This window comes from Salvia hispanica, chromosome 5, assembly GCF_023119035.1.
Source record: "Salvia hispanica cultivar TCC Black 2014 chromosome 5, UniMelb_Shisp_WGS_1.0, whole genome shotgun sequence".
Classification (NCBI taxonomy): domain Eukaryota; kingdom Viridiplantae; phylum Streptophyta; class Magnoliopsida; order Lamiales; family Lamiaceae; genus Salvia; species Salvia hispanica.
Genome location: NC_062969.1, coordinates 6769127 through 6790095, shown reverse-complemented (window position 1 = coordinate 6790095; position 20969 = coordinate 6769127). Strand labels below are relative to the sequence as shown.

General features: G+C 34.8%; 2 protein-coding genes across 4 annotated transcripts; one reads left to right on the top strand and one right to left on the bottom strand.

The window, feature by feature from the left end:
* Nucleotides 1-267: 267 nt before the first annotated feature.
* On the bottom strand, nt 268-4957 carry LOC125190526 (probable aspartyl aminopeptidase). The gene is made up of 11 exons (XM_048087846.1): nt 4815-4957; nt 4179-4314; nt 3856-3934; nt 3567-3763; nt 3410-3479; nt 2271-2387; nt 1970-2125; nt 1506-1679; nt 1046-1120; nt 821-961; nt 268-674 (listed from the first exon to the last, which is right to left on the bottom strand). Exons 1-11 carry the CDS (start codon nt 4882-4884, stop codon nt 453-455), a joined length of 1437 nt encoding a protein of 478 aa, XP_047943803.1. The 5' UTR covers nt 4885-4957; the 3' UTR covers nt 268-452.
* Nucleotides 4958-7894: 2937 nt separating this feature from the next.
* Nucleotides 7895-20790, top strand: LOC125188249 (serine protease SPPA, chloroplastic-like). 3 transcript variants are annotated; one of them, XM_048085016.1, is made up of 13 exons: nt 7895-8418; nt 8558-8741; nt 10292-10429; nt 10974-11144; nt 11214-11317; nt 12164-12231; nt 12692-12858; nt 15517-15586; nt 16635-16789; nt 18093-18198; nt 19104-19191; nt 19317-19460; nt 20349-20790. In XM_048085016.1, the coding sequence occupies exons 1-13, from the start codon at nt 8026-8028 to the stop codon at nt 20574-20576; spliced, it is 2016 nt and encodes a 671-aa protein (XP_047940973.1). In that variant the 5' UTR covers nt 7895-8025; the 3' UTR covers nt 20577-20790. The 3 variants fall into 3 exon arrangements, with proteins under 3 accessions (XP_047940973.1, XP_047940972.1, XP_047940974.1); XM_048085015.1 differs by having other exon boundaries at nt 10974-11317; XM_048085017.1 differs by lacking the exon at nt 20349-20790 and having other exon boundaries at nt 19104-19196; nt 19317-19450.
* Nucleotides 20791-20969: the final 179 nt, after the last annotated feature.

The following is a 20969-nucleotide window of genomic DNA, read 5'->3' as shown; positions in this document are numbered from 1 at the left end:
ATCAGTTTTACTTCGTTTTGTTCTATGTGTATGGATTCATCATTTGTTGCATTTTGCTAATTTTAAAATTAATACTAATCATATTTAAATTACTTCAGAAAATTTCGTATACACTTTCACAGTTCACACATTCTTGTAACATATTGGAAGCTAGCAGTTTCATGACATTTAATCTGCTTGATAGCTAAGCTAAATCTTATTGAACTTCAGAATTTAGTCATTTCGTCAATTCAGGTAAAAAAAAACCTAGTATTGGTAAGAGTGGAGTGGGAGAGTTGCTCAGTTGTTGACTTCATTCAAAACCCCATGCACGAGTATAAGTTTGTAGAACAAATTAGTAGTTCTGATATCTATGGAGTGAAAGTGTGAAACACCTTCCGTCTGTTATTACTGAAAAATAAAAAATGTCGAACGTTTTGGGAAACCAATCTAGCAGCAAACCTTAAAAAAACCTAGACATCGACGGCCAGTTTAGCATCAAGATGTGAGAACTCCTGAAAGAAGGCCACAAAGTGCTCGTAAGAGTGCTTGACGTCGTCCACTGCACACATTTCTCTGATGCTATGCATGGAAAGTTGTGGGGTTCCAACATCAACTGTTCGAATACCCACTCCACTCGCCAAAATTGGACCAATTGTTGAGCCGCACAGCATGTCACTGCGGATCACAAAATCCTGGACAATAAATTTGGCAAAACAAGTCATTAGATGGATGAAGAGGAAAATTCATATAAGGATTAAGGCCTGAGGGCATGCTCAACCACCACGGTCTTTATGATATAAGGGTGTAGAAATATCATAAGATAGTGAGAGTATCGAACCTGCACGGGGAGGTTGTGCTTGGCTGCTATTTCCCTGAATAAGAAGGCTGTTACAGCATTTGTTGCATATCTTTGGTTTGCGTTGTGCTTAATGACAAGTCCACCGTGCAGCTTTGGCTGATGGTTTTCTTCATGTTTATCCTGGTAAAGGATATATACACGTGTTATTAATTGATAAAAATAATTTGCATCTTCGACGTATAGTGCAAAGAGGAAATGTCGTACCATATAATTTGGGTGCAAGGCGTGAGCCATATCAGCTGATACGAGATAGCTGTTTTGGATTGCTTTTGGTAGCAACTGTGTGATAAACATATAATGGGTAGCAATTAGAAAATAATAAGGTAACAAAAAACAAAAATGGCAAGACAGGTACAAAATAGCCATATAACTTTCTGGAAACCTGAAAGTGAGGATCCATTTAAGGATTATACATCACAATTTCAACCAATAGTGGTACTAGTTGCATAGAAATCGCTAAGGGTTGATATATTGATTCTTAAAAGTTTCTGTTCGATTAGTTGCACCGTTGAATTATCAAATAGGCTTCAGGAATCCATGCTCTGTTATAAACATTCCAACAATGAACTCAAAATACTTAATATCCAAATAAGAGGGAATATCATTAAAATGCAGTTATGTTAAACCCATAAGAGAACAGGATGCGCTGGGGACATGTTTCTACCTTTGTATCTGAGCTGAAGGAACTGGTGATGCGTGATAAAGTATCCAACGTCACAGGGGATCCCGCTCCTTGTGCAGAATCAGACCCAACCTCCTCGTGATCAAACAAGGCAACCATTCTTACGCCAGTCTCCTCCTGGAGACTACTTTCTGAGGAAGTTGAATCTATCAGCGCCTGTATTGAATATCACCACCAGATAAATGTAAATAACAGCTCTTTGTTTGTTGAAATTGATAGTTGTTCCAGGTATGCATGAAAGCCAGAACTAGAGAAAAACGAATTGAAAGCAAAAGGTTTTAGAACCTGTAGATATTCTTATCTTTACAAGTTCTAAGCTACATAGTAGTATGAATCCATAGTATTTGACTGTTTCTAGCATTATTGAAACAAAAGCTTTAAAAGCTTTGTCTTCTTTAATAAGGTTTTGAAGCTCTTGTAAAGTGATAGTAATTACTACTACAAACCTTTAAAGAGCAAAATGACATGCACAGGTTATCCAGTCTTCCAGAGAAAATAAATTCCTTCAATGCACCAGCAACAATGCTTTTTTGAGTATCGCATGCTTGCAGTTCAAAATCACATATGTCATCCGGCTCACACCCTAGCTGGGCAGAAATTAGCTGCAATAAGAGGGCAAGAATAATATCAATAATCACGATATTATTTGCTATCTCAGATTATCTGACCGAGGAAATGCTTACTCAAAAGTAAAATATATGGATGAGGAGCTCCAAAAGGGAAGAGAAAGAAAGAGGAGCTCCTTACCTGCAATAGAAGGGGATGGTGCTTTTCGTTTGTCTTTGTGTTTCCATCGATCTTCTTCCCATCACCCAATCCAGTTCCAGTGGAACCATTCCCGGTAGTTAGTTTATCAAGCTCAGCCTGCACAAAACATAAATTGAATAAAAGAACAATAGATAGAGACAGAAAAGGAGATTTAATTCATGTAAATCCATTATGCCTTAGATGCATCCTCCAAGACACCTCGCCCAAGCACCTAAGGAGCAGAGATACATACGCAGGTCCTCTTATAATCTAATTTGGTAGCTATCCAATATGAGCACGAGCAGCTCATCTCTCTATGTTCTGTAATTAGCTCATTTTAACCGTCAAAACTACCAAGTATACTCTTTTTTAAAATTTACAATTTCATCAAGGGTAACATCAAAGAGATTCTTTCCATGTATAGTCGATAAATCCTTTTTCATGGTTGGCTGAGGGCATATCATGTAAGCCGTCAGAACGCAAAGTGTAATTTATTAAGATTATATTTCTCAATACCAAAAGAAACGTGATGATCATCTAGTTCACTTTACTTCTGATACCACACAGTTCTCAATATCTTATTTTATCATACAAGCTATGAAGTTAAATCGCCCAGTGTAGCTCAAGTTTGAAAGAAGAATGTTCTACACATCAGCCGGTTTCATTAAATCCTCGTGATATACTAACTGAGAAGTCTCAGAGATTGCTCCTAGAAAGCTAACTTTGATAAACACTACAGCAGATATCTACTCTTTGTAAAAAATCTGCAGGAAAAACACAAGAACATGTGCCTACTTTATGACTGACCTACTCTCTACTTACTTACCTGATAACAATTACATCTCGATTCTAAATTTCTAACAGATGATAGAAACGCCAAATGATTCCTTTACTTGCTTATAAAGAAAAGAGTTTATATCTGAATACTAATTTCTACATCTACTGAAACATTCCAAAAGTTGTATGTTTTCAGAGGAACCATTTCAATGTATGACGTTCATGCCCCACTATCCCAAATAATATGTGATGACGAGAGAGATAAGTCAAAGACTATCTATTAGGAGTAATCGATAGAATCATAATTGGCAACATACACATAGCAAAATAAATAGTACTGTAGTAAATAATTTACAAATTACCTTAACTGAAGTAGCCAACACAGGAGCAAGGTGAGTCTGTTTGTTAACCTTGAAGCCCTCATTCACTTCCCTGGCATAACAAATTAACAGAAGATACAAAATCAATGAAACAGTAATAGAGATCTAATAAGTGATGCAAGATACCCAACAGAAGCACCTGTCTAAGTGTATTGCCAGAGTTGGAATACGCATAATGGGCTCCTCAATCCTGATAAGCCTGTGCGAGTAGGAACCATCTTTCTTCTCTCTAATTATTACTCTTCCTGCAATAGTCAAGTCACGGTCGAACCATGTGTGCCACAGCCCACCTCCATAAGGTTGCACACCAACTTCCAGATACCCACCTTTTGTAACCTGAAGCAAGCCAATTAGATTCCTGCTGAACTCATGTAGTATTTCCTAACCATATAAGGCATCAAATGCAAGCACTGAACTACAATCATTACCTTAGTAATTGGTTTAAGTTTTAGACACGGGCTATCTGTATGAGCACCAATTATGAAAATGCCGTTCCCAGCTACATACCTACAAAAAAATTAAACAATAATCAATTAGGTACTCTATTCAAATAAAAAATTCTATACAGAGTTACTAGCTTATCCCATATAAATGCATCAGTAACCTAATAGCACAGCAAATTTTATTTCTTTTACAACTCCTTTTATTTATTAATTTACTTATTTACATAATGTGTAGTCATAAGCAGGAGTCCACTGAAATTAAATGGTACAGGGAAACCAGGAAGAAGCTTCAAATTACAAAAACCTACTTTTTACCAACAGCAAATGCAACGATGGTAGAGTGATTCCTGGTGAAGTAATATTTCTTGCCAGCTTCTAGTTTCCAGTCATCCCTCTCCGACAATTGGGTATATCCTGCGCTTCTCAGTCGCTTCTTCGCTTCGTCTAGCCACATAAACCATAACCATTAACAATAGTTTTTTGAAAAGGCACACTCCAGTGAACTTTGCAGCCACCCCAATTAAATCCTATTGTGATAAATCCTAATTGGAATAAGAGAACCCTGCTTGTAGTTAATAAGGGCGGATGCGGATGCAGACAAGTTTTTGCCTCTTCCGTAATATCAATAGATAACACCAACACGAGAAGAAAGTAATTCAGAATATGAAAAATTAGCCTTGATTTTCTACTAGTTAAAAACCCTACCGCTCAATGGATAAATCCTCAGATTCATCACATAGTTAGGAAACAAAATATACCCATTGCCAACAGAATCTAGCCTCTCCGTTTCACCCATCTTGATGAGAGCAGAAACATGGTCTTATTTCATCAGATTCAGAAAACACGCAAAGTCTCGATTGATTGGAAACTAAAGCAAATCAAGTTTAATCACAAAACTAGGAGACGGGAAAATGAATAGCAGAAGTGATTTAAGAAATTATTACCTACTGCATGGAAAGCTGTTGGTGAGGCATTCAAAAAATCCACAAGATCGATCGCTACTGGGTTTTCCATTGAGCTCGAGTTTCTCTTCGCTTTGCAGCTCTATAAAAAATGCTGATTTCGGCGTTTTGTCAAGCAAGCAGTGTGCTCGATACGTTAATAGGATGCCAAATATATTTGGATTATTTTATGAACAAAAGCCACTTACACAAAAGATTAGATAAAGAAATTAAAGCACTATATAAATCAAAATTGAAATAAAATAAGTATTATACTAAGTGAGGGTTGTCTTAAGTTGCTAACTTGCTAACTCATCAATGCAGTGTGTTAAAAATGTGAACACGAAGATATTAAAATGTCAACATATTATTTTGTTCAACTTCAATATAATGTGTTGATATTATGTGTTGACATTTTGATGTCACTGTATTGACATTTTTAATACACTATAGGGGTGTTTGGTTGACAAGACTAAATCTCATGATTAAATATGTATCATGTTTGGTTCATAAGATTGACACCCTCAATTTAATCCTATATGGATAATCTCATGATAATTAGTCATAGCATCCCCTTCAATTAAAATAATCTCACAACTTAATTCTAAATGGATAATCTCATAATTATTAGTCATGACAACCAAACGCCATCTATATTGATGAGTTAAAAAGAGTCAGCAACTTAACTAGAGTTAAATGAACTTTGTATATTAATATGCATTCAGTCTACATCCATTCATTATCACCCAAATTATGTGTGTATCAAGTCTATATGAATGTAAAGGTTATCGTGACATAATTACAAATCTTTAAAATTTAATAATTTGTCATTCAGAACTTTAAAAGTTGTTGGATAGGCCATAACCTAACAAGACTCTGATTTTAAGTATAATTAATCCAAAAATTTTTAATATATATACTCTTAAGTTAAAAATATATATTTAAACTATTGTTTCAGAACTGAGAATAAAAAACATTTATCTAATTTCTTTCCTTCTTTCATCGTTGAATAATTTTCTACCTATTCGAACACTTTGTGTGTTTGAGAGACTTTGATAATGACAAGTGTGCGAGCACAAATAGCTATGAGAGGGCATACGTGACATGTCTCATGAACATGCGCCATATGTGCCAGGACCTTGTGCAATTGAGAAAACTTAAGATTGGTTTTAGATGACTTGGCGCATCAGATAAATGACTTTTCAACTGCAACTCCTGAAACGCACAAATAAAAAAAATGTTTTCTTTATGAATCTATATATAAAGCTTTTCGGATCACTGTTCCAACTTGAACTTTGATATTTGTGACAACACTTCATCACTCTTGCGCATTTGTCGAGCGCTTAAACACCTTGCACTTCTATCATTCACCTTTGCATCGCGTTATGCACTTTATTTTAGTGTGTGGAAAGTATGACGTGTTATGTACTCCTAAGGGTAGACTCTATAAATATAAATGAAATTAGCAATTTTTTATAGATGGATTTTGTAAATAGGATTAATATTTTTGAATTATTAAAATAGCAGTAACATTTTATGAACCTTGGATGGAATCTATACATATATAAAAGGCGAGTTTTGGCCTTTTTTTTGAAATATTTATATGTTTTGTCCTTATTCTGAAATATTTATAAGTTATGGACCAATTTGAATATTTTAAGTAACTCATGAATATTTATTTAGATATTTTAATGAGCATTTGACTAATTCTTAAAGCACTACAATGACTCATTGGTGGTTACAAATATTTAAATAGAATAATGAGCATTTAACAAATTTTGTAACCTATATTGTCTTGATTTTAAAATTATGATGTTTTAATTCCATGATCTCTCATTTACTAATTTTGTACCTATAAAAGGCATAGAATTGTTGATGAAATACAATATACACACTAACAAAACATTCTTCATTCTCTCTCAAGCTCTCAACATTTTATTGCACATTTTAGGAACATTGTTTTGCTCGATTTTGGAGCCCCGTCAAGTTTATAGGTGCCTAGCAGGTTTGAGATGTTATATACGTTAGGAGGAAGTCGTTTTCATCTCTGGGGAAAATATGTCAATCCGAGAGCACTAACCGTGATGTAATATGTCTTGCGGAAAGATGGTTTTTCTTGACTAATTTTCATTGTAATTCTCATTTCATTTATTGTTGTTTTTTTTCCTTTGATTACAAAAGTTAGAGTACCGCGTGTATATGGTTCCAGAATTTTATCTCAATATTTCTTACAGTTCTTAGAGAGAGAAGAATTGTAACATCCTTAACTCAAACATACATAGTATTTATCTTCATCTTTACACAATTTATTATTTTTAGTAGAGAAATATGAAGGATTGTTTTAAACATATTTTTCAAAAATGTCAACACTTTATGTAGTCTCTTTATCATTGTCCAAATAATTGTGTTCGTCTCAATTCAATTTTAAATATGTTTAAGTTAATGTCTTTAGGTGTAAAATGAATTGAGGAGTATATATTTATTGAATTTTTATTACATAGTAGTATATTTTTCTATTTTAAATCGTATATAATTATATTATTTCTTATTTTAATTAATCGATTAACAATTTAAAATTGTATGACAAAAAAATATTCCGTCGTGCATCGCATGTGGATTAAGACTAGTAACTAATAATCTTTGACAATATTAATAGACATACAAAAATGAGTCTCATCTTTTAATATTAATATTTATACGGAGTATTTGATAAATTTTTTAATTCATGAAAGATTTGGAAAATAAAAAAGCAATTAAATACTACTTAAAAATTTGTCTCATTTTTCCATTTTCATCCGTTCCCTAAAATTTGTAACTTTTCATTTTTACTATTTTTAGTAGTGTACCTCATATTCCACTAACTCTTTCCTACTCACATTTTATTATTAAATTAATATATAAAAATAGAACCTACAACTCACTTTCCATTACATTTTTTAAAACTCGGGTCAAAGTGAGACAAATTTTGAGGAAGGGAGGGAGATAGTATATTTTATTGTACCTAGCATTCAAAACGATTAAAAGTATGGAAATGTATAAATTGAAAAATGGGATTTGATAATTGTGATATCTGAAATTATCAAGGTCTTAACAACTGCTACGAAACTCAATCCTACACCATGTGATTCAAATCCATTGAGTTTGACACCATTTCGGCTTTTCCTATGCAGTATTCATTGAACCATTACCATCCCAGCCTCTCAACTCCGCGAAAATGGCGAAAGTGCTTCCTACAATCCACCTGCAAACCACATGTTCGATGAAATGCCAACCGTCTTTCTCTATGCTTCCTTCAACACTTCACTTAGAGAAGAAGCCGCCGCTGTTCTACCACAGGAACCGCAGTTTTCAGCGCCTCTCGACCAGGTCGTTGGAGACGGAGAGCGACGGGAAATTATCCGATGTGGGGAGAGAGGAAGCTGAGTTGATGGGTGATGCAAGCTCTGATTCTAGTGCCCACGTTGATGATGAGTACCCTAGTGGTGAGTTTGTGTATAAGGAGAATGATGTTTGGAAAGATTTGGTCGTCAAGTCCAGAATGTTGATCGCTTGGCCATGGCAGCGTGTCAAGAAAGGCAGTGTGCTCACGATGAAGATACGTGGCGAGGTCTGCTTTTATTTATTTACTGTTATTGAGCTATCACGTTTGTTGCTGAAGGCTGGTCTGATCACCCTACTTAGTTTCTTATTCATCTGATTACTATAATAATGTCACAAAATTGAAAATTCCTCTCTTTTCTTCTCAGATATCTGATCAATTGAAAAGCCGTTTCTCCTCAGGATTATCTCTACCTCAAATTTGTGAGAATTTTATAAAAGCAGCTTATGATCCTCGTATTTCGGGTATTTATCTCCACATTGAACCGTTGAGTTGTGGGTGGGGGAAGGTTGAAGAAATTTACCGGCATGTTGTGGACTTCAAGAAATCAGGTATTGTGGTTAAACGTTTGGCGACTTAAGTTTTGTTTGAATGATGTTGTCTTGAGCTTCTCATGAGATGGGAATATATTTGAATCCGTGATCTTTTATAGGATATGGATATGGATGTACCTAGTTAATAGCAGTATATGCTTGAGAGTTTCACAAAACTCTTCATCAGTTTGTAGATGCATTTCATTTGGAGACTTGACACTGTATATGGTATCTAGAAGGCTAGAAGCTCTTTTTACAAAAGGCTGGAAAAATTGTAGATTGGTTGACCTAGTGCTCAGCTTGCTGCCATATATTTTTTGGCATGCATGAAGTTTATTTCTTTTTGAGCCTATTGGACCCTGAATAAAAATTTGGGAATTTTTTGGCTGACATGAAAGACCAATAAACAAATTTCTTGAAGCTAAACAGAGCCAGACTTTCAGCTGTTTCTCAATTCTGAGCTAGTTTGACATCGAAGAGTAGTACTAGTAGATACCAATTCTCAAATCAATTTTGTGCACTACCACAAAACTGGCATTTAATGGTATGCGTGATCAACGATATAATTGAGGATGCAGAGATTGGACCTTGAACTGATTAGTATTCATCTGGAATAAGATTCTTGATATATTGGCTGTTTTGACTTGGTTAAGTCCATTTTAAGTAAATGAATTAAACATGATCCACAGTTTAAAAAAGTAACAACTGCCAACTGGTCATAGAAATCATGGAGTGATCATTATACCATGATGTGTGTGGTACACATCTAATACCTCCAAAGCCCAACCTTGCATATTTCCACAATATCTTAGGCTAATCTTCTAAACAATTTTTAGCCTGATTTTTATTTAAAGAAATCTAATTGTTGATACAGGAGTTGGTCTTATAGTTGGTTATACCTGTGTTCGGACTTTATCCAAGTACTAGTAAGTAAGATTTTCTTTTGTTTAGATACTTGAATTGTTTAATCCTATTTTTTTTATAAATATTGTTAAACTTATTAATGAGTAATTATTCTCCGATATCCTCTTCATGTACATTGAGAATACAACACTATTTCTCAGAGATATCACTTAATTCTTTTACTTCAGTTCCTTTTCTAGAAGACATGCTAGTTTTTCTTTTCTATGTACTGTTCTGAATTCTGACGTTTTTTTTAAAAATTTATACAAAAGTATCATTTCCAGTCTATCATATATGACTGTGGTTAAGGACCAAAGTTTCTTATGATGTATTGTATTCTTTGAGTGCTTCTTAATTTGATGCCATGTACTTTGTCCAACATCTTTACCAGAAATGCTGAAAACTTCTTTACAACGATCCTTGATAAATCTGCCCCTAGAAAAGAGGATCCTGATAAAACTTGTTCAGAGCTTGTAAAAAGTTTCAATATGGATAGTTCTGTTCATGGAGCACAAATTAAGATAATGATGTTCATCAGGCATGAGTTATTGAATAACAGATTGTAAATTGAGGCTATAGGATGAAGATTGAATTAACTAATACTCCCGATGGCCTATTTTCTTGCACAATAAGTTCAACGATAAAATCTTCCATGCAATATGCAGGCAAGTTTGTTGTGGGCTATGTTCCAGTATGTGGAGAGAAGGAGTACTACATAGGCAGTGTTTGTGAAGAGCTTTATGCCCCACCAAGTGCTTACTTTCAGTTGTATGGGCTGACTGTTCAGGCATCATTCCTTGGAGGTCAGTTATTTAAAATTCAAGAGAGTATAATCCCTCAAAACTCCTTATTTAAACAAAGGGCCTGATAATACATAGTCTCTCAATATTTTAGCCAAAGAGGTCACACTGGCACACACTTCTCAGCTTTGACCAGATCTTTGGTCCTAGAATTATATATTTTCCAGATAAAACCCATTTGATATATAAATACGGTTATCTATTCCTAAAATAACAATAGATAATTAAGGAAAATCTACATACGAAATTATTCGACAACAGTATCTTAAATATCTTATTTAACTTTTGGTATCCTTAAGCTTAGTTGGTCCAACAGTTGGTTAGGGTTTGAGTCACCACAGGGGGAATTGAATTAGTTTTCATTCTCATCTAGTTTTAGATCCTTGCAAGAATCTAAGAGGGAGTTATTTCATATCTGAAATTGCGAATGGTACTTTATGCATCATTCAGTTTGTAAAAGCCTTAAACTAAATCTTAAGAGTTCAGTTATAAATATATAATGGTCTCGTTTTAACAGCAGTGGAGTGGCATAAAAAATGTTTTGTAGGTGTCCTGGAGAAAATTGGGATCGAGCCTCAAGTTCAACGGATTGGTAAATATAAGAGTGCTGGAGATCAACTTACACGTAAAAACATATCTGATGAAAACCGTGAGATGTTAACGGCTTTGCTCGACAATATTTATGGAAATTGGGTAGAAAAAATTTCTCTCGCTAAAGGTAATTTTGAATGTGTCCCCTGGTTAAACTCGAGGTTTTTATCATCTGATGTGGTGATTCTTTGTGCAGGAAAGAAAAAAGAAGACATTGTGAGCTTTATCAATGAAGGAGTATATGAAATTAATAGACTGAAGGAAGATGGCTGGATAACTGATATAAAATACGATGATGAGGTACGATGAGTTATGTTCCTCTTACAGATTGGAACATTGGTTGTATATGATATTCTGTTGTTAGGGCAGCCACTCATACTACTCGTCTCCCTCTCATATGATTATGGATCCATGTTCATATCCTTTTTGTTCAAGACTTATAGAAACATGTAACATACGTGTGAAACCTCAAAATGGAATTTGAGCAGAATTACAAAACCAGGTAGAGTTGTAGTCTCAGGAGTCAGGAATACACAACCTTATATTGCTACAACTTTTCAACCTTTTTAAAATTGACCTATGGATGTATATTAGATTTACAAGAAATAGGAAACATTTAATAAGAGAAACCAAGTTCAAAATACCATTGCAATTATATAACCTAGCAGCTTAACAAGCACGAACTCAAAATAGTTCTTCTTAATCCTGAGGCATGAAATTCTGTAATTCTTGATATAGTCAACTGTAAACGTGGATTTAGTGACTTAGTGCCCGGCTTACATTACTTTACTGTCTATATCATGTTTTTTTTTTGTATCGCCACCTCCGAAGAGGGTTTTTTCTTTGCAGAGGACCATCACAGCTACTTGCTGGACTCGAACTAATGCTCTGGACAGCCCCTCTAAAACCTTTTCCAGGGAACAATATATGTAGACTCAATTAAAAGACTCTTAAACCTAATCACAATATGCATGCTTACAAACAAAATACTTTATGCTTTCAAACAATTGAAGCATAAACCTGCATTCGTTAAAACATGAAATGTGGGTCTGTCATTTTCGAGTGTATCTCTCTTTCTATCATTCACACAAATCTCAATATGTCAAAATGATCATTCACATCTTATAGTAATTTCTCACATTTCAGGTCGAATCACTTCTAAAACAGCGTCTGGAAATTCCTAGTGATAAAAAACTTCCTACAGTTGACTATAGGTACTTCTTTTGTTGCACTTACTTTTTCACCTGATCCAATACTTGTGTACACTTTCCTGGATTCCATTAGAAATTTTGGAGGTTGGTCATTGAGTTTCCATTTCACCCTGTTATATGTATACATGGTTATCATCAGCCGAGAATGACCTTGAATCACGGTCTTGACAACTGCAGTTAGGAGCTTTCAGTATAGCTACTAAAGTTGACCAAAGTTATTCATCAGAAAATTTACGTCCAGCTAAAATCTCAGTGTTAAACCTGTTTACATATTTCAATAAGTTTCAAGGATAGTATTTGTAACTCAAACAGACCTGTATGGTTTAGCAGAATGAGTTCCTGAACCTACCATGTATGGCGGAAACAGCATATTAATTTTTAATTTTTATGAGACGTAACTTCTTTTGTATTCACTCGGATGCCATTTTGTGGGTACAATACATAACTTTCCCAGCACTTGTAGGAAATACTCCCGTGTCAAGAAATGGACTTTAGGATTGACTGGCTATAGAAATCAGATTGTCGTAATCAGGGCCTCTGGAAGCATTAGCCGTGTTCGTGGTGCATTCAGTACGTCCAACTCAGGGATTGTTGCTGAGCAATTCATTGAAAAGATTCGCACCGTAAGAGGTATGCATGTGCGGAATAAGTGTTATTATCTTCTATCTTGTAGAAAGCAAGCAGTTGGTGAGAACAGAAAACTGACACCTACTTTATTTGCTGCTTGAGCACTGTAGTGTAGTCTACATAATCTATATTTTCAAGTACAGTAACTAAATTTGTAGGATATATAGACATAAGCTTTCTTTCCTTTAGTACATTAGTATGCGTAAATGGCCAAACTATCTGATACACGGTTCTGTTATTTTCGAAATACTGAAAACTGGTTCCAGTTCCACATATTGTTAAGATTATTATTCTTAATTATTTACTCTACTATTAAGTCTTACAGGTTATTACTTATTAGGTTTTGAACCCTTGCCTGGGGTAGGAGTTAGGTAGTCTTTCGATGCTTTACTAAAGATTAGTATGGTTTGGATTCCATCGTTTGAATAGCATTAGGGCTGAGGTTTTCAGTGTTTTCCATTGAGTTTCCAGTAAAATTTCCAATTCTTATGTGTGTGCACACACTTTGTCTATCTAGTTACCCTACAGTTCATGATAGAGTCAAGGTGGAGTGGAAGACAAACAACGAATGGAATGATATATAAAATTATGGAAATCCTCACATGAGACCACAGCGAGAAGCTGAACTCAACAGTACTTTTCTGAATGAATTCTCAAACCTACGTTTGACTCTTTTTAAATATCTAAGGAATCCCTAACCCTAACAGAAGCCCAAGCACAAGTAGGGCCTGGCCCAAAATAAATAACTGAATAATAAACTCTAGGGGTGGGAATACGGATATCCGTGGATACCCGATCCCAAAAAACCGGGTACCCAAACCCGAAAATCATCTAAATGTCTATCCAAAACCCAACCCGATATATTTTCGGGTACTCCAATACCCGCCCCGGGTATCCATAACCGACGTATCGGGTACCCAAATACCCGACTCTTTACATGTATTAATAACTAATAAAAAATTCAAATTTTATATATTAATATAAATATAGAAATATTTAAATTGATTAATATCTTTAATGTTGCATTTATTTTGTAGTATAAAACTATAAAAAAAAATGGGTCACTTATTTTAAAGTATATGACTATATTTATAGAGATTGGTTATGCAATATGTAAGTAAAATAATAAAAGTTACGCATTAAATTAAACAGTAGAAACAACCAATAATATAATTCAAAAGTCAAAATAATTAATTAAAATATAAAAACCATATGAGTTGGATATGAAATACGTAAAACTTGAGAGTTTGGAGAAGCAGTGACCTAGAGTAAGAGAGATTGACTTATTTATATAAGTTTAGAGAAAGTTAACCTAGTAATTTTTAATTAGTATATAAATTAGCCTAGCTCTTGAAGCCCAAAATGGTTAAAAATTGCTTTAAATAATAAATTGGATATTCGGGTAATATCCGATACCTATTCGGGTTATCCAATACCCGATTTATCTTATATTTCAATATCCAATCCCACACTCAATCCCATAATGTTGGATATTGGGTATCCAATACCCGGCGGATATCGGGTCGGGTACGGGTAAACCCAATACCCGATATCCATATTCCCACCCCTCTATTAGTTTAAAATTACAAACTGGAAATGTGCTATTGGTTCACCATCACCAGGAGTAAAGCTGAGGCAGTGAGAAATTAGATGCTTCTGCCAGCCTCTTGACGGTTCGAGTTAGGCTGTTGCGGATGGTGGCCTAGTAGGTCTTTTGAGCACCCTCCAGTAATCTTGACTAGGGCACGTCCTTCAGCACTGAAATTATTCATGAACAAAAACCTATTACTATTCAATAATTGTAAACCAAAGAGAGAAAAACACGTCTTCCACGGCATTATGATTTAAAATTACCAGGATATAGAAATATCCTTAATTTTGCTACACCAACAACATTCTTGAATTAAAATGTATAGCCACCAATAATCACATTAACAGGGTAAACTGTTAAAAAACGACCAGGGATAAAGTAAATAAAAGAGATGAACTTGGTGTCCAGAAAAAAGATTGTCAAAGCTTGCAGAATTAATGGTAGAGACCTGTTCAAGCTGTATCATTAATTTTCAAAACCTAAGGAAGGCAAGAATACAAGCATACATTGTTTGTATTGGAAAACTATTTTGGAGGTAAATTACTATACTGTGGTTCATCAAGTTTCCAGGTGGTACTTTCAAGTTAATCCCTCTTTCTGTAAAGAGTTAGTGCCTGGTGGTGAGAGAATTCTTTGAGAGCTTCAAGGTAATATCATCTTGAATTATGATTGCTCATGTTAGTCAGGAGATTCTGCAGATCCAGCATTTGAACTATTATGATACGAATCAATACTGTGTTTGTCTTGTCGATTTAAAATACAAAACAAGGAAATGGCTCTATAAGGATTTCCTGTTGGTTTACGCGGGCATATCAGAACTTGCTGCCTTTAACAAAGAAGATGGAACTGGACATTTTCTTACCTCTACCACATCTAAGTGCTATGAATGAGAAACCATCATGAGTTCAATCTCTGGAATTCAAGCTTGATCAGATGAACTATATGGATGGAGAGAACTTGTTGGTAGAAAATATCGATGGCTTTATGTTATTGCAGAATAATTTGTCTATAGATAGTATCTGATGACATACTCTCTGTTCATCTGATTTATCTTCTTAAGATTTTTTCAGATTCCAAAAAGTACAAGGCAGTCGTCATTCGCATTGACAGTCCTGGAGGAGATGCCCTTGCATCTGATTTGTAAGTGTTACTTATTAGTTGTCTTTTATTTAATTCGCCTCTCACAGTTATTTACTACCACTCCTTGTTAACATAGGCTGAAAATGTTCAATATAATGTTCAATATAATTCCTCCTCTAACTTAAGGGTATATGCAGAAATTTTGTCCTCGCATTTTGTCTAGTAGATTTTATTTGCTAATTATTACCGTTCTATTGTTGTGCTGAAATATATGAGCTGAGGTCACCCTGAAAACATTAGTAATATATAACTAGGGAATATATCCTGTGCCAAGGAAACAACCAAAGAAGATTTTCTAGCATCTGCATGAAAAGAGTGTAGCAGAAACTGCATAAATACAGCTTTATCATTACAAGAGAAATTATTCTGGGAAAATGTAAGACTTTCTCTGTAACCAATTCTTTATCATGCTTGACATATTCTGGACTAATTGTCTATATGCACATTTAACAAACTATGTATAAAAAGCCGATGAAATGCTATAAATTTTACATTTGCTATATTGACTAGACTTCCTTAAAGAGGTAACATCTAATTAGAAATCTCACGTTTCTTGTGCAATAGCCATAGGTTGGTCATCCTTTCCTTGTAGAAAAGTTATTGATGTTGCAAGAAGAAATGAATTCAGTGTTAAAACATTGATACAAGCACTACATTAGTGAAACTTAGGCAGAAGCCACAGAACAATAATGTGTGGGATTGTAACATTTAAAAATTCGAGATGGCCTTCTTGTTCATGAGAAAACGAGTTGTGATGAAAGTAAAACTAGGTTAATCTTGCACTTTGTCCATTATTCTCTTTGGCTTGGTCAACTTCACTTCATTTATTGTACTACTATTTACCAAGGCCAATGTACAAAGTCACACTGACACACATAATACCCATATGTTGGATCTTTTATTGGTTTCTTATACTATGTCTGACAAAGACCTTTCCATGTTTGAAGTACCTAAACAGAATCTCTGAACACATATTACAAAACAAAGGAAGCGCGAGAGAAGCATTAATTTAGTCATTTCATTGATTATGTTTCTTGTGTATCAACAGAATGTGGAGAGAAATCAAACTTTTGGCTGCATCAAAGCCTGTAATTGCATCAATGGCTGATGTTGCTGCTAGTGGAGGATATTATATGGCCATGGCTGCGCAGACTATAGTTGCAGAAAATCTTACTTTAACTGGTTCAATTGGAGTTGTGACAGGTTAGCCTTGTACTCCCCTCCGTTTCGCCATAGTTGAGGCGAAACTTTTTGGCACAGAGTTTTAGAAATGAATATTGGATGTGTTAAATAAATAGATAAAAAAGTAAGAGAGAGGAAAAGGTAGAGAGAATAAAGTATAAAGTGAATAAAGTAGAGAGAATAAAGTATAAAGTGAATAAAGTAGAGAGAATAAAGTAAGAGAGAGTAAAGTAAGAAAGAGAAAAAAGTTACCATATATAAAAATGACTCAACTATGAAGAAACTTCTCGAAATGGAAAAATGACTCAACTATGAAGAAACGGAGGAAGTATTACTTTTGATTAACTTCTTGCCAGAAATAAGAATTGTTGCTAATAGACAAGGTCCTCAATTCAGTTTAACTAGTACCGTTTGATATCATCATGTGCAAATGGTTTGTTCGTACACTCAACCATTCAAACACACATATTAGGATCTACAACATACTCCCTCCGTTCCGCGGTAGTTGAGTCATTTTGCCATTTCGGTACGTTCCATAGTAGTTGGGTCATTTCCTTTTATAGCAAAAGTCAACACATTTCTTATCTCTTACTTTACTCTCTCTTAATATATTCTTTCTTCATCTCTCTACCTTTTTCACTTTTTACTTTATTCTTCCTTTATTTAACCCACTTAGTACAATTTTTCTTAAATCCCGTGCCGAAAAGAAACGCCTCTACTACCGCGGAACAGAGGGAGTATATGATATAATTTTCAGAGAATTTTAGTTTCCAAGGGAGGGGCACCACATCACAAATATTGTTAGTGTGCCTTGAATCTGAATATATCCTTCCATTCCTTTCAAGCTAAAGAGACATGTTACTAGCAGAGATCAAATGTATGATGCGAAGAGAAATTCGAGAATTAGGAAGAAGAAAAAAAAAAGGGAATTATGATAATCTCAGATCCAAAAACTGGTACAAATTTCACGTGAATTCCTTGTTTGTGCCAGGAAAATAAACTTTTACTTTTCTCAACAATGCTATCCAGCAGCGATGTAGATCCAAATTGTCAATTGCATATTCTCATGATTTTTTCATTCGTCGGACTGTTGGAGAAAGTCCTTCAGCTCAACAGTCTCACACAACTGCATAGTTCTCATTTACAGTGTATTTGTTTTCCACCAGTATCATTCTCAGTATATTTTCCTCTTTTTTTCTTTATTGGCCTTTTTAGTGTGTCTGCACATGCGCACATCTGTATATTTAATCCTTTGTATAGGGGTTTCATTTGCTTCAGTAGTAAGTGATTCAAAAAAATTCTAACTTCATTACTTTTCTCCTAGGAAAGTTTAATTTGGGGGGTCTCTATGAAAAAATTGGTTTCAACAAGGAGATCATATCTAGGGGAAGATATGCAGAGCTTACTGCAGCTGAACAGAGACCATTCAGGTATATTGGATTTTGTACTCCCTCCGTCCCCTAAAAATAGAAACTCTTTCCTTTTTGGCCTGTTCCCTAAAAATTGAAACTTTCTATTTAAGTAATTTTCTCTCTAATGAGGTGGGACTCATTTTCCACTAACACACTTTTCTTCTATCTCTCTCTTACGTTACCAATTTTGCATTAAAACCCGTGCCGTTTCTGAAGTTCCTATTTTTAGGGGATGGAGGGGGTATTAAACTTATGTATGCCCATTTTGTGTCTCCTATTAACTGAAAGTCTCTAACAAGAAGAAATTTTATACTGAGACAACTTATCCTCTTTTTCAATCTCTTACATTTCCATTACCATTTCTCTTTCTCTTTCTTCCCAACACCAATATCAACCTTTAACTGACCTTAATTTGCAATAAGTAGACTATATATACAAGGAAACATCTATTCAAATAAACTCTTCACTTTGTAACTTAAAGAAACATAAATACAGCAATTTGTGAAATAGAAAGAAACATTTAGAGATTTTTTTGCTACTTACCGACTTATTTTTTGTTTCTTATTGAACTTTGTGCATGTTTAAATATATATAACCTCAAAAGTAGTCTTGTAGCTGACCATTTGTTCAAATTAGACACGGAGAACCTTTTTCCAAAGTTTATTTGCCAGATCTCTTTAATTTATTGCAATTCTTCCTCATACACGGCTTTACTTAATATCACTGCCTCTACTGCATGGACTGAAAGTCTGCTGAATTCAAACATAAAACATGTAGCATAAACAAGGAGAACATGACCTAAGATGGTCCTTGTGTTACTGTAGTTTATGAACGTGATCTGTTTATGTTTCAAATAGTTCATGCTAGTGATGAGTTTTTATTTAGACAGGATACTCATGAACATTAGCATTTGTTATTTTCAGGGATGATGAAGCTGAACTCTTTGCAAAGTCAGCACAGAATGCATATAGAGGTTTCCGGGACAAGGCAGCCTCTTCAAGATCAATGACTGTATGGTATTCATTACCACATACACATAACTATCTGATGCCAATATTTTCTGAACAGAAACATAATCATAGGCTAAAGAATATTCTAGTACCTAGTTCCTTGATATTCAAATTATCTTGTTTTAGATAGACAAGATGGAGGAGGTTGCTCAAGGAAGAGTTTGGACAGGAAATGACGCGGCTTCACGAGGTCTTGTTGACGCAGTTGGTGGACTATCTCGAGCTGTGGCAATAGCAAAACAAAAGGCTAATTTACCAATGGATGAAGAGGTTACTTTGATTATCATTTGCATATTGATTTTCATGATGCAGACTATTAGAACTCAATATCAAACCAGTAAAGTTTTGATTTAAGCATGTCCCAAGTGTCTACTGTATAGTAATCTTCTTTACATGATTCCAGAAGATACTGTGAGAATTGTTTTTGGAAATATAATCGAACAATGATTTCTAGGATGCATATGATCGAAAAAAGTAAAAGTTGGTATAAAAATATGGTATGACCTCATTCAGTGTGGAGTGTGGACATAGTTGCTCTCATATGTAAAATTGATAATTCATCTTCATTGTGTCTCCATGGAAGCACTTCCTGGTTTGAGTTTGTTTGTATTTACCGAGACCTCTTGTCCATACTAATTTTCTTCAAGATTTAATTTTCTAACTATTCATGTCCTAGAGCATATCTGCACATGGATTACCAAGTGTAGCCATTGCACCATGACTGAAACATCTGCACAAATACCAAAACTTGGCCCCATGGACAAAAGAGTGCATGGCTATGAGAAAACCTGCTGTCATGGTCTTTTTTTTTTTTTTTAATTTAAATCTCAGCGAGTGGATTGGTGTCCATTCGTTCTCCAATTATGATTTCATTAAGAGTAGAGATGCTTTCAGGGGTGAGTCGGTAAAGTACATTAATTGATATTTGAGGTTGAAGACTCTGAAATGCTTAATTTTTCACTTCAAATTTGTGCATCGCAGATCTACATCCTTCACATGATCCAAACTTTCTTTAAATTACTAAACTTTTGGTGTTGTTGAGTTTATTACTGTATTTACTATGTAGCTTTTTCCTATGTCCATGGACAATTTTTAATTACAATAGTTATTCCCTTTTCCCCTTGAGTTGTGGCAATTCTGACACATGATAAATCTTAGGTCACGCTTGTGGAGCTGTCAAGACCTTCAACGTCTCTGCCTGAACTCTTGGGTGGATTAGGAGGCTCCATTGCCGAAGCTGACAAAGCAATCCGAGAGTTGCTTGAGGTCATGGCTTCATCCAGTGGAATTCAAGCCCGCATGGATGGGATCATGATGGAACAGCTTGGAGGTTCTTATGCCAACACCATTTTCACCGTGATAAAAGATTACTTGAGTTCTCTCTAGTATCTTCATAATTATTCATCATCAAGAAACATGCGTACTCGTTATTCAAAGATGTATAGGCAAGCCTATCCTTAATTGTGTTATATGCGATTTCTAGTAGAGCAGAATGTGGTGGTTTATGTGTTCCTAAGGATACTCTACCTTGTTTCAACCAATTGTAAATTGCTCTGTATACGAGATTATGGTTTTCCATCGTTTGGGATCCCCTCTCTCATGCTTTGGTGTTTTACAATATTAGTTTTTTTATGTTTAACTTCCTTTTTGTTTTCACTTTCAGTTTCGTGTATTTTACTTCGATTGTTAATTATGTATTTGTAAGAATTTAATTATATGTGATTTACTCAATAGAGACTATCTCATAACAGGGTTTAGAATTTTTATGCTTAATATTGC